The sequence below is a fragment of the Lupinus angustifolius genome, chromosome LG06 (assembly GCF_001865875.1).
Source record: "Lupinus angustifolius cultivar Tanjil chromosome LG06, LupAngTanjil_v1.0, whole genome shotgun sequence".
Classification (NCBI taxonomy): domain Eukaryota; kingdom Viridiplantae; phylum Streptophyta; class Magnoliopsida; order Fabales; family Fabaceae; genus Lupinus; species Lupinus angustifolius.
The window spans coordinates 13,512,800-13,524,081 of NC_032014.1; the positions used below are offsets into that span (position 1 = coordinate 13,512,800).

The following is an 11,282-nucleotide window of genomic DNA, read 5'->3' on the forward strand; positions in this document are numbered from 1 at the left end:
AACATCTTTTGGAGTTTAACTTGATCACATTCATCATCTTTTTCGTTTGTTTAAAAATTACATTCATGTCCCTATCGGGTAGTCAATAATGATGGAAATCGACTAGATCAAACTTAGTATGTCAAACCTATATAGCCTAATATTTGAGTATGAGATCGACTAGATCAAACTTAGTATGCCAAACCTATATAGCCTAATATTTGAGTATGAGTTTGGTTTTTAGCCTATTTAAAAAATTTCAAAGTATAAGTCTGAATTGTTTAAAATTTTAATTTGATCTGTTAGTTTATTTAAAGGCGTGTTATACTATATCTCTTGAAATATGTTATCAGGACTATATTTAAATAGGCTAAAATACCTACTTTTAACTAGGTTAATCTAACTCTAATAATTAAATTATATTTTTATATGCATTTTTATATTAAAATTATATATATAATAATACTACTTATATTAAAATAATAGTATACGAACATTATTATACAATATAACTAAATAGGATGACATATTAAGCTTAATATAGATTACATAAAGTCCAACTTGTTCACAAAAAAGTTTGACATGTTTTAATGTAGTCTAGTGATAGTGGTCTTATTTGTTTCCTTTTGTAATAAGTGTAATGTACACATATAAAATTATAAGTTATGAGAAATTTGTATAGATATAAAAAAGAATTTGATTTATATAATTTTACTAAAACATTGGTGTGTTAGTATAATTTATACAATTTTTAATGGAAAAAACAAAGTTGATTATCCAAGATAAAAGAATAAAAATGTGGAGAAACTAAATTGGAAAAAAAGTTAAGAAAAAACCTTATTTTTATTACGATTTATTCCTATTAAAAATATAAATATAAAGACTTTGCACCACCGCCTCTAGGGTTTATTATCAAGTACCCATTCCTCCCTCTGCGCCCCTCTCATTCACAACAATGGCGGAACCTCCAGTCCCAGTTTCAGACACTGCAGAAGCCACTGCATCAGCAACATCGTCATCATGCTGGAGCAACATTGTGAAGAACCAAGCACCTCCAAAACCCCCTCAACAACACACTCCTCAACTCTTATTCAACACATGCGATTCCTCCAACGGCATATCACTCGCCGTCGTCGACGCCAACGCCGTCATCGAATCCGGCGAGAAGCTTCACACCTTTGCTGATAAGTTCGTGTCTGTGCCTGAAGTAATGGAAGAAATTCGTGACCCTGTTTCACGACACAAACTCTCTTTCCTTCCCTTCACTATTGATACCATGGAGCCCACCCCTGAATCCATTAACAAAGGTATTTTTCATTAATTTCACAAAAGTTTGAAGTTTTTTTTGATTTAGGGAAGTGGGGTTTTACTCTTTTTTTGTGGTGAAGCTGAAGGGCACGTTATATTATTTTTCTGATAATAGTGTGATTCAATTCTTGTAAATGAGGATTGATAATGTTTGTTTGAAATAGACAATATGGTTGGCCATGTTGTAACCTAATTGTTATGTTTTTTAGATACTAGCACTGTGTAGAAAGACTTGAAGAAGATTCTAGCTATGATGAGGTTGTAATTGTAGGAAGTTGTTTTGGGCTTTGATTTAAAGTTTTATTATTTTTCATGGTTTCAAAATTTAATTAACATGTTAGGCTTACAAGAATACACATTTAAACTGCATCTGCATACGCTGATTGGGTGGGAGGATAATCTTGGAGAGTTAAAAAATTGCATCAGCTTATAGTCCTGGTTTCTTCTCTATATCAATTTTTGACTGAATTATTTTGTTGGTGACGAGGATGATACCGTATAATTAGTATTATTTCTTGTGTATCTTGTTTGGAACTAGAAAGAGTATTTTGGATTCTAACTTAAAACTATCTATTTCAATGGAACATGGCAGTTGTCAAATTTGCTAGGGCTACTGGTGACCTGCAGACTCTTTCGGATGTTGATATCAAACTCATAGCTCTGACTTATACTTTGGAGGCTCAAATCCATGGGACAAAACATCTCAGGGATATCCCACCTCCTGTGAAAATGTTAAATGTTAGGAGGTTGCCTGAGAAGGAAATGCCGGGCTGGGGTTCTAATGTTCCTAATTTGCAAGAGTGGGAAGCTTTGGAGGAAGCTGAAGACAAAATAAATTCCGACTCAAGAATTCTTCCGCTGCAAGACTTAAACTTGAACATTGTTTCTCGAGATGACCTCACTGAGGACGGGTCAGTGGATCATAAAAGCGAAGCACCTTCAGAAATTCAGGAGGACAGTTCAAGGAAGCCTAAGAAATATCAAGCTAAGAAAAAGGAGATAAACATTGAAGGGAAAATGGTCGCTGATGGAGTTGATGCATCTCAAGGACAAATTGATGATGATGATGGTGATTGGATGCCAGCTGTCAGTCGTAGTACTCATAGGAGATTTCTAAGAAGGAAAGCTAAACGTGAGTACAATGAAGCAGTATTCAATCAAGATCAACAAGAGTTGGAAGAAAATGTTGATGAAGATGCTGGAGCTTCAAACCTGCTTGTACACCCAACTGATGAAGAAAAACATACTGAAAAAGCTGTTGATGAGGGTAATTTAATAATAGAAGAGAACGGGGGCACAGAAAGCCTCTCGGAGGGTCTGAAGCAAGTGAGGCTGGAAGAAGGTTTGCCTGAAAATCTTGATGAAGAGCACACACCAAACAATGCTGGACTCTCGGAACCTGCAGCTGATGGCAATGTCACTATCGCAAGTAAACCATGTGAGACTGATACAGTCAATGACCAATCAAATCACTTTGAGACTGCAAGCCAGACCAGCGAAGCTACTGAATTTACATTTGCAGATGATGATAGCGAGCAAAGTTGGGGGCTTAGATCATTGTCTGAATCAAGTGTTGCCTGTGTAACTGCTGACTTTGCAATGCAAAATGTTCTTCTCCAAATGGGTTTGCGCTTGCTGGCACCTGGAGGAACACAGATACACCAGCTCCACAGGTAAATGTTAGAAGTTTCTTCATTCTACATTATGTTATAACTTATATAGATTGTCTGTCCTCACTTTGTGAAGAAATTTTTTTATTGCATGAACCAATTAACATGATAGCGTTTAACGTGCAATATTATAATTATCTTAATAACATCTGTCTTAATGTTTTAGATGCCATCTTATGAAGCATGATATGACAATTGTGTTGTATGTGCTCATCTTTTAATTATTTGCATTCCAGATGGATACTTAAGTGTCATGCCTGCTTCACTGTCACTGCTGAAATTGGAAGGATTTTCTGTCCAAAATGTGGAAATGGTGGCACCTTACGGAAGGTAGCTGTTACTGTTGGTGAAAATGGAATAATACTAGCAGCTCGTCGACCACGGGTTACCTTACGTGGCACAAAGGTGAACATATATTTATGAGATACATGTGGATATCAATTCTGTTTTGTCATGCCTGCTTGTGTGCTAATCTTTTAGTTATAATAGAAAATATATGTTGTGCCTGTCATCTGATTTAGTAGTTTAGAGTCATTCTTAAATTTGTGTAATCTTTAGTTTGATTCATAGGTTACATGCATCTCAGCCGTTCTGGAGACTCACATGATTTGATGGCCATTTTTTATCCCACATATTACGAGTGATAAATGTTGATTTCAATTTGTATGGATAATATGTCTGAAGAGTCATTTTAGGAAGTAAAAAGTATATTGCTATTCACAGTATGGGACAATGTTCATCGCATTGTTTGAAGTCTTTTTATCTTATATCTGTTCTTGAATATTTCCATCATTTCGTATGCAGTTTTCTTTGCCTTCACCCAAAGGTGGAAGAGACTCGATCACAAAGAACCTCATTCTCCGTGAAGATCAACTTCCTCAAAGGGTACTATATCCTAAAACAAAGAAGAAGGGCAACAAGCAGGTATGGTGTGTTTAAACTTCTTATGTAGCTAATGATTCGTTTCCCATGAAAATGTGCTGTCTTTTTTCCTTAAAATTCATTGTCTTGTTTCACACTAACCTGAGCTACTTGATTACACTTTGCAGGATGATGAATTCTTTACAACAGATAGTGTCTTCAGTGCCCACCACACCGATAAGAAACCTTCTTTTCAGCAGCCTTCCATAGGGAAAGCATTGTCAGTTTTTCGTGGGAGGAGAAATCCGAATGACAATCACTACTCGCACACTAAGCATAAGAAGTAATTGATATGCCCAACAAAAAATACTGCATTTTCTCCCTCAATTTTGTTTTTATTGTTTGATTTTAAAATTACCTTTGAAGTTTGTTAAGTTATAAAAACATGTTTGAAAGCATGACTCGTTATCTCTAGATCTCTCACCAATTTGATTTTGATTTGCATAACTCATTGCCAAATCGATTCTGATTTGCAAAAAATCAAATTTTGGCTTTCATTCGTTTTGTACCTTGCAGATTTAATTTCGGTGCCATTCCATTTTCACAGAAACAGGTTCTGCATATTTAGAATTTAGACAATGATATTCTGGTTTGAGTCTTCAATTTCTGTCTATTTATGAAATGGGGTGGAAGTGGAACAGACAGATCTTCTCTTCCAAATGTCTACTTCCTACATATTGAATAGAACTACTTGTGTAAGAAATGAAAGGATTTCTACTCTGTTTTCAGTGTTTAAAACTAAATAAAAGTGGAGAGTGAATAAATTAAGCATTATCCTTTCAATTTAATTGAACTCTTAATACCTTTCAATGTAATAGAAGTTTTTTGAAGCTTTTAATGAGGACGAAAACCTTCTCCTTTCATCATTAAAATTCTTGACAATTTTAAGAGCTCCCACAACCTTGCAATTGCTTGCTTCTTAACTTTCAAGGACTCCTAAACTTTAGGGAGTTGTAAAGGGATGAAGATCACCTATCTCATCAGATTGGTGTTGCTTATCTTGTTTTGTCCAATAATAAAATGACACATGATTTAAAAAGTTTACTTGACGATGTTAGTAAAAAAAATATTTTCCTATCTGACCTTTCCATCTCCTTGTGTGGCACTATTGGATATTGTTAGTTAAATTCTTGACCAAAAAAAGTTAGTTAAATACTTAAAAAATTCTGAACTTATTAGGAAATGTCTAAACAATAACAAATGTGGGAGAGTGAGAGGAAAGAAAATGGAAGGAAAGCGAGTGGAAAGAAAAACACATTTATATATAATGTATTGAAAATGACATAAGTGCCTTTATTGTATTTATATAATTATTTTTAATAATATTAATTAATATTTTTTAAGTAATGTATAATTTAAGTTCAATACCAAATTTGTTTATAAAATTTAAAGAAAATTATTAACATTTACATACATTTTTTCACTACGAAGAAAATATAACTGATATTCGACAATCACTTTTATATTTTTAATCATCTCACTTTTACATATTTGTGTTTTGTCTTTCTAATTTATTTATTATTTGTTACTTTGTTGATAATTTTAAGTAATGATATTTCTTTTTTCTTTTCACTTCATCTTTTAACATACATAATTACTATTTATTTGTGAGCTCAAAAGCAACAAAAATAAAATTAAGTTAACCAATTTCACATAAAAATGAATATAAATAAAAAAATTTACTACATTGTATTTATTTCACATAGATTATTGTTTTTTCAATTTATGATGAAGGGCAAATTTGGAATTTTTGATGGTTTTTTCCTTCCTTTATTTTCTTCTCAACTTAGGAAAAGTTTTTTGTGGGACCCATGCATATTTTTTCTTCCTCCCGATTTTATTTTGGAACCAAAGGATGAAAATTTTCATTTTCCATCACTTTTCTTTCTTCCTCTTTTCTTTCCTCTTGTTTTCTATACACTTAAAATTGTGTTAGATTATATCTCATTTCTGTCTCCTTTAATCCTTGTCATGTCAAGAGTGTATGCTATAGATCCTTTTGTTTATTTTTGTTTCCTTGGGACCAACCATATAGGCCTGTCTAATCTTAAAATTCTGTTTACATCCAAATTCAAAATGTCACAACTTTCAAGTCTCAATAACACAGCTAACCCTCTCAACACATGGTCAACAACTTAGCACTAATTTAGGAAGTGGTCCTGTATAAAGTGAAAAAAACCGTTTGCTGGATCCAGATATTAGTGCCACCCAAGATTTGTTTGTTCCTAACAAAAGCCATGCGTAAAGACTAAAATTCTGATGATGAAACTACTTATATTAATAATTTAAGGATTTAATATGTCTAGACTGATAATGTAAGTATTTTTTTACATTGTCAACATATCATTCATTTGTTAACTATCATTCACTCTCAAACAAAAAAACAATACAAATCAATGAGGAATGATATGACGACAATGTAAAAAACTTTACACTGACAATGCATAGATTTTAAACTCATAAATTAATATCATGCACTTGCTTGAATGGGAAGTTGTTCTAGTCTTACTTACGGATTTATCGGGTGAGTCTGGATTATAGAAAACGGGTGAGACTTAAAAAGCTCCATGCGCTTAAAACGATTAGTAAACCATTCAAATTATTATGGAAGCTTATTTTCTAATCTAAGCTTATACTAGAAACACACCAAGTCCACAAAACAGACACTATATATATAATATATCAATTTCTGTAGTTGTACTTGTCAGCCGCTAATACCTTGCATTGCCTTAATTCTCATACAGTCCATTTTGAGCCATCATTTACAGGTAAGAAATAAAATCAAAGGAAATAAATGAAACTAAACAAGAAAGTAGTGAGTAGTCAGAAAAGTATTATTGTTTGTTATAGGGTCCCTTTCAGTATATTAAATTGTGTTAGTTATGTGAATTATGATGAAAGTGCAAGTTCAGCCCAAGCCAAAGATGATGATGACTTGAAATCCAAACTTATTGATGTGTCAATTCTACTCTCCAACATGCTGCATATTTCTTGCATTGATGCATGGACTGTGGGGTCAGAACTGATACAAAAAGTTATAACTTCACATATTACTTTCAGGTCATCATCTCTAAAATGTTCCAACTCTGGATCTACCAAATGTGACATTTTTTCTGGCTTTTCAATATAGTCCCTGGCCTGCACCACATATGAGTTCAACATTACAAACTTAATACAAGCAAAAAAAATTCAAGAATGTCTGAAGTTGTGATAAGAAAGTGTTTTGTTTTAGTTTTATTTTTCAGCAATAAGTATGTCATTTTGCACAAACAGGAAACAAAATGAAAGCAATGTGAAGTACTTGTGATTATCAATGATAAGGGGAAATGTTTGCTTAAACCAATTGAAAGTTTCTTACCCAATCCACCAAGTACCCTTTGTCCTTGCAGTATGGAGGTCTACCACTGATTATCTCTAGTAGAAGTACAGCAAAAGCAAAAACATTTCCTTTGGTATCGAGATGGCGCGCCTCAAACGTAGTCGAAAGAGCAGAAACAGAACCTTGGCTCCCAATGGAACCGGAATTTCTTTCTGATCTTTCAAGAATTGTCTTCCAATTTTCAAAATCAACCAGCTGTGATGTAAGGTTCATTACAATGAGAACATTCAGCATATTAAACACAAGTGCATGTTAAATGACTCTTATGCTCATTCTTTACTGTAATGAAATATTTGGCGAATTATGATCGATATTTACAAAAAATTTAACTAGGTTGCAATCACACCTTAGGGCAAAAATCTTCTGTGAGGTATACAGCATTGGAATTCAACTCCGAGATAGTGAATGGTGGCTCAATTTCTGTGTGCAAGTACTTGAGTCCACGTGCAATTCCGATAATAATTATCATGCGCCGTCTCCAAGTTAACTGGCACCTGTCTTCATCTGTAGACATAATTTAATGTTTAAGGAACTAAAACAAACAAAAAAAACATATAATGAGCTAAGAAACTTGACTTACAACAATGTAGGTGCTCATAAAGTGTCCCATTTGATGCATAGTCAAAAACCAGCATCCTCGTAAATGGATTGCTCTCTCTACAATAGCCGAGTAGTTTTCCAGTATTTTCATGATTTAACCTTGCCAAGTCTGCCACCTGAATGGATTCATTAACAGAATAATTAGACATGTTTAACTAGTCTGTCAATTCGTGCACGCAGAATGCACTGGAATGTTCGATTTACCTCTCTCTGAAAATAGAGCTCGAGGTATCCTGTCCAGTGCTCTTCCTTTATGCATAGAGAGATTACAGCAATCTCAGGTCCACCTTCAATTGTACCCTTATAGACCAAACTATCTGACGAGGACCCAATTATGTTGCTGAAGTCTTCACAGGCCACTTCAAGCTCTTGTCTGCTACACCTCGTCACATCCTTCAACAGCTGAGTGTCTGCACATCGATAATGCTACGAACGTCAAAACATTTCTGGAACTATTAGAAGTAAGTATGCAGTAGAGAGCAAAGAAACCAAACCTATATGTACTAGAATATGATCTTTCTCACTTGTCGATTTTTTCCAAGGAATAATGATCGATGCTTTGTTGTTACCCCTTCGCAAAGCAGTGAGAATTGCAATCACAAATAAAGAACAGATCATGGTTCCTGTCACTATTTCAACAGCCAAAAGCCAAGCAGGTTTTGACGGTCCTTGATGTTTGGATTCAGAAGACCGGTGCATTGTGTTTGCAACTGGATGGCTCTTGGCAGCTAAAGCACCAGCAATAATAATTCATTGTTAGATGCGAAGTTAGCAAGGAAAAATTTAAGGTAAATAATAAATGGTAGTAAATGGATCAAATATATATTGGATTCACAAAATTAATGCTAAAAAGACCATTTTTTACATACCACATAGCGCAGAAGTCCGCTGCTTTACGTCTTTTCTCCGGAGGCAATTCCCTTGGAAACTTGATCTGTATGACGGAGTTCATGTTTTCTAAGTACAAAGGTTGAGTACAAAGGCAACATGACAAGGAGATCGAAAAAGGTACCTTGGAAGATGCTCCAAACATTTGGGTATGCTACCAGAAATGAAGTTATATGAAAAATCTGCAACTTTTAACTGAGACAAACGACAAAGGCCAGTTGAAGTCACATTTGAGTCATTCCTGAAGAAATCATAGGAACTCTCTGAGTCAGATTAAAAGGATCCATTTGGTGGTTAACTTGGTAATTTATACTTAATGCGAGCTTGGCTATGTTTTATTGCTACTACAATGTTAAGTCCCAAACTAACGATGAGGTTACAGCCTTGTGTCTCAGGTCACAGGTTCAAATCCTGGAAACCACCCAATTTTTAACTATATCCGTCTACCTACTGAGAATTGAAAAGAGGGATATGGCTTACTCCTATAGCTTGCACTCATAGATAAAGAAATATTTATCAACCATAGGAGAGAAGAATTACATTAATGAGGATAATGACTCCCCTGATCAGACATCAATTTAATTCTAAAAACTTATACTCACGGATTAGCTATGTTTGAAGCAAAACTTCCACCAGCAGGAACTGGTCCTTGAAGCTTATTCCTATCCAGCCGCAGTTCTTGAAGGTATCTCAAATTTCCGAGCTCTGTGGGTAACCTACCAGTCAGCCCATTGGAATTCAGGTTTCTACAAGAATGCAAATAAAGTTGAATGCATGAGAGTCCATTACAAACTTTTAAGACAATAAACTTATCTATATTCATGAAGAGCATATTGATCTCCTTTTACATTTTCATAATTTGGGTCAAATGTCCAATCTCTGGTGGAATTGATCCTGATAACTGATTCATTCCCAAATCCAACACCTTGAGATATTTCAACATGCCCAACTCTTTCGGTATTGTTCCAAGAAGATTGTTGCCATGCAAGACCCTACAACCATAAGAACCAGAAATCAGATATAACCATGTTGGTAATAACATGTGAATAGAATAAACAAAGCACATACAATTCTTGCAGGTAGGTGATTCGCCCCAGTTCCGGTGCAAGAAATCCCCCTAATGATGACCCTGGGATGTTTCTGCGAAGAAGGATCCCAATCTATAGTATCAGAAATGTGCTAACTTAGAAATACATGCCATCAAATGACCGTTTCAGTCACCACGCGTGTCAAACAGCAAGATTAGAAGTTAAACCCGAAAAGAAAATGCACTAAATGGATCCACCATCCATGATATCTTACATTTTGATAACATGATCTTGAGCCGGGGTGCATAAAAGACCATACCAATCACAAGGATCTGAAACCAGTGAATTCCAATTGGACAAAAGTTGATGTGGATCTTCAAACACAGCTTCTTTGAAAGCTTTAAGTGCCAAAACTGTCCATAATGATTGCAAATGCTTGTTACATTTAATGCTGAACACCACAGTTCAATAATTAGGAAGCCAAGACAAAAGTACTATGAGTATGAAAGTAATTATTTGATCCTATAGCTTCCAAGTTCACACAGAAACAAAAAAAAATGGCATTTTTTTCTTCTACTCAATGACACTGTACATGTTATGTTAGAAGAAAGAAAAGAAAATCAGATTAACCATTTTGGTGCTTCCTTTATCTTTTCATGCTAACAAAAGTGAAGAGTTGAGATCTAAGAAATAAAGTGAATTTTAAGCTATAACTCATACCTTCATTTGATGCCACAATATTAGAAGCCACAAAAGAGAAACTGGAAACCAAACCAAGCAACAATAATGAAGTATATAACTTCATCTTCTCCCAAAGTTTTCTACACAATCTTGTTCCTTCTTAGTCACAGCCACTTTTATCTAAGCAACAATATTCAGCAGAAAAAAGAACAAAACTGGAAATTCTAAAACTTGGTGGAATTTTTTGGCATTAAAAGTACAAAAACGACAAGTTCAAAGGTTGTAAAAATGCACAGTACTAATAGAGAGTGTGCATTAAGGGAATGAGGTTTAAATCAAAACCACTGAGAAACATAGAAAGAAATAAATAAAAGTGTGGACTGTGACACTGACACTGTACTAAACTCAATTCTGAAGACAACCCAGAAGAGGATGAAACTTGGATTCAAAGAGAGTTTTTCCAAGTTTGGATTTTGATACAACTTTTGCTGAAAAAGAAGGACTTTTTCATTTCCAGTTTTGTGAACAAAAATATATATATATATATATATATATATTTTTTGAAAACTTAAGTCATATTCATATTTTATTTTGAATCATACTTTTATTTATTGAAATAATTCACTTCATATTTATTATTTGTAAGGTAGATTCTAATGAAAATTTAAAAGAGTAATTATAATCAAGTTGTATATAATTTCACATCATTTGATTTTTTTAAACATTGTGTAATGAAATTGATGATGTACTTTTTTTTTGTTTTTATAAAATTGATTTCTTTTCTCTTTCATTTTTCTTTTACCTTTACATTTGTTCCAAGCAACATGT

The 11,282-nt window shown here is 34.0% G+C and overlaps 2 protein-coding genes across 3 annotated transcripts; one reads left to right on the plus strand and one right to left on the minus strand.

Annotated features, from left to right (window-relative positions):
• LOC109349984 (RNA-binding protein NOB1) lies at nucleotides 884–4,380 on the plus strand. Its single transcript, XM_019591075.1, has 5 exons — nucleotides 884–1,286; nucleotides 1,880–2,960; nucleotides 3,194–3,362; nucleotides 3,762–3,881; nucleotides 4,007–4,380. Exons 1-5 carry the CDS (start codon nucleotides 935–937, stop codon nucleotides 4,163–4,165), a joined length of 1,881 nt encoding a protein of 626 aa, XP_019446620.1. The 5' UTR covers nucleotides 884–934; the 3' UTR covers nucleotides 4,166–4,380.
• Nucleotides 6,670–10,964, minus strand: LOC109349985 (probable LRR receptor-like serine/threonine-protein kinase At1g63430). Of its 2 annotated transcripts, none has more exons than XM_019591079.1 (13): nucleotides 10,494–10,964; nucleotides 10,048–10,186; nucleotides 9,814–9,885; nucleotides 9,594–9,737; nucleotides 9,348–9,491; nucleotides 8,870–8,986; nucleotides 8,727–8,791; nucleotides 8,352–8,585; nucleotides 8,062–8,267; nucleotides 7,838–7,973; nucleotides 7,604–7,761; nucleotides 7,237–7,452; nucleotides 6,670–7,016 (listed from the first exon to the last, which is right to left on the minus strand). In XM_019591079.1, exons 1-13 carry the CDS (start codon nucleotides 10,576–10,578, stop codon nucleotides 6,768–6,770), a joined length of 1,965 nt encoding a protein of 654 aa, XP_019446624.1. In that variant the 5' UTR covers nucleotides 10,579–10,964; the 3' UTR covers nucleotides 6,670–6,767. The 2 variants fall into 2 exon arrangements, with proteins under 2 accessions (XP_019446624.1, XP_019446623.1); XM_019591078.1 differs by having other exon boundaries at nucleotides 8,352–8,597.

Bases quoted from the DNA above. Each gene is read 5' to 3' on its own strand.
- LOC109349984 (XM_019591075.1), top strand. From the start codon at position 935: ATGGCGGAACCTCCAGTCCCAGTTTCAGACACTGCAGAAGCCACTGCA. The intron at 2,961-3,193 runs GTAAATGTTAGA...TTTGCATTCCAG, and splicing joins CAGATACACCAGCTCCACAG to ATGGATACTTAAGTGTCATG. The intron at 3,363-3,761 runs GTGAACATATAT...TTTCGTATGCAG, and splicing joins TTACCTTACGTGGCACAAAG to TTTTCTTTGCCTTCACCCAA.
- LOC109349985 (XM_019591078.1), bottom strand. From the start codon at position 10,578: ATGAAGTTATATACTTCATTATTGTTGCTTGGTTTGGTTTCCAGTTTC. The intron at 10,187-10,493 runs GTATGAGTTATA...CATTATGGACAG, and splicing joins TATTGTGGCATCAAATGAAG to TTTTGGCACTTAAAGCTTTC. The intron at 8,792-8,869 runs GTACCTTTTTCG...TCCGTCATACAG, and splicing joins TGTTTGGAGCATCTTCCAAG to ATCAAGTTTCCAAGGGAATT.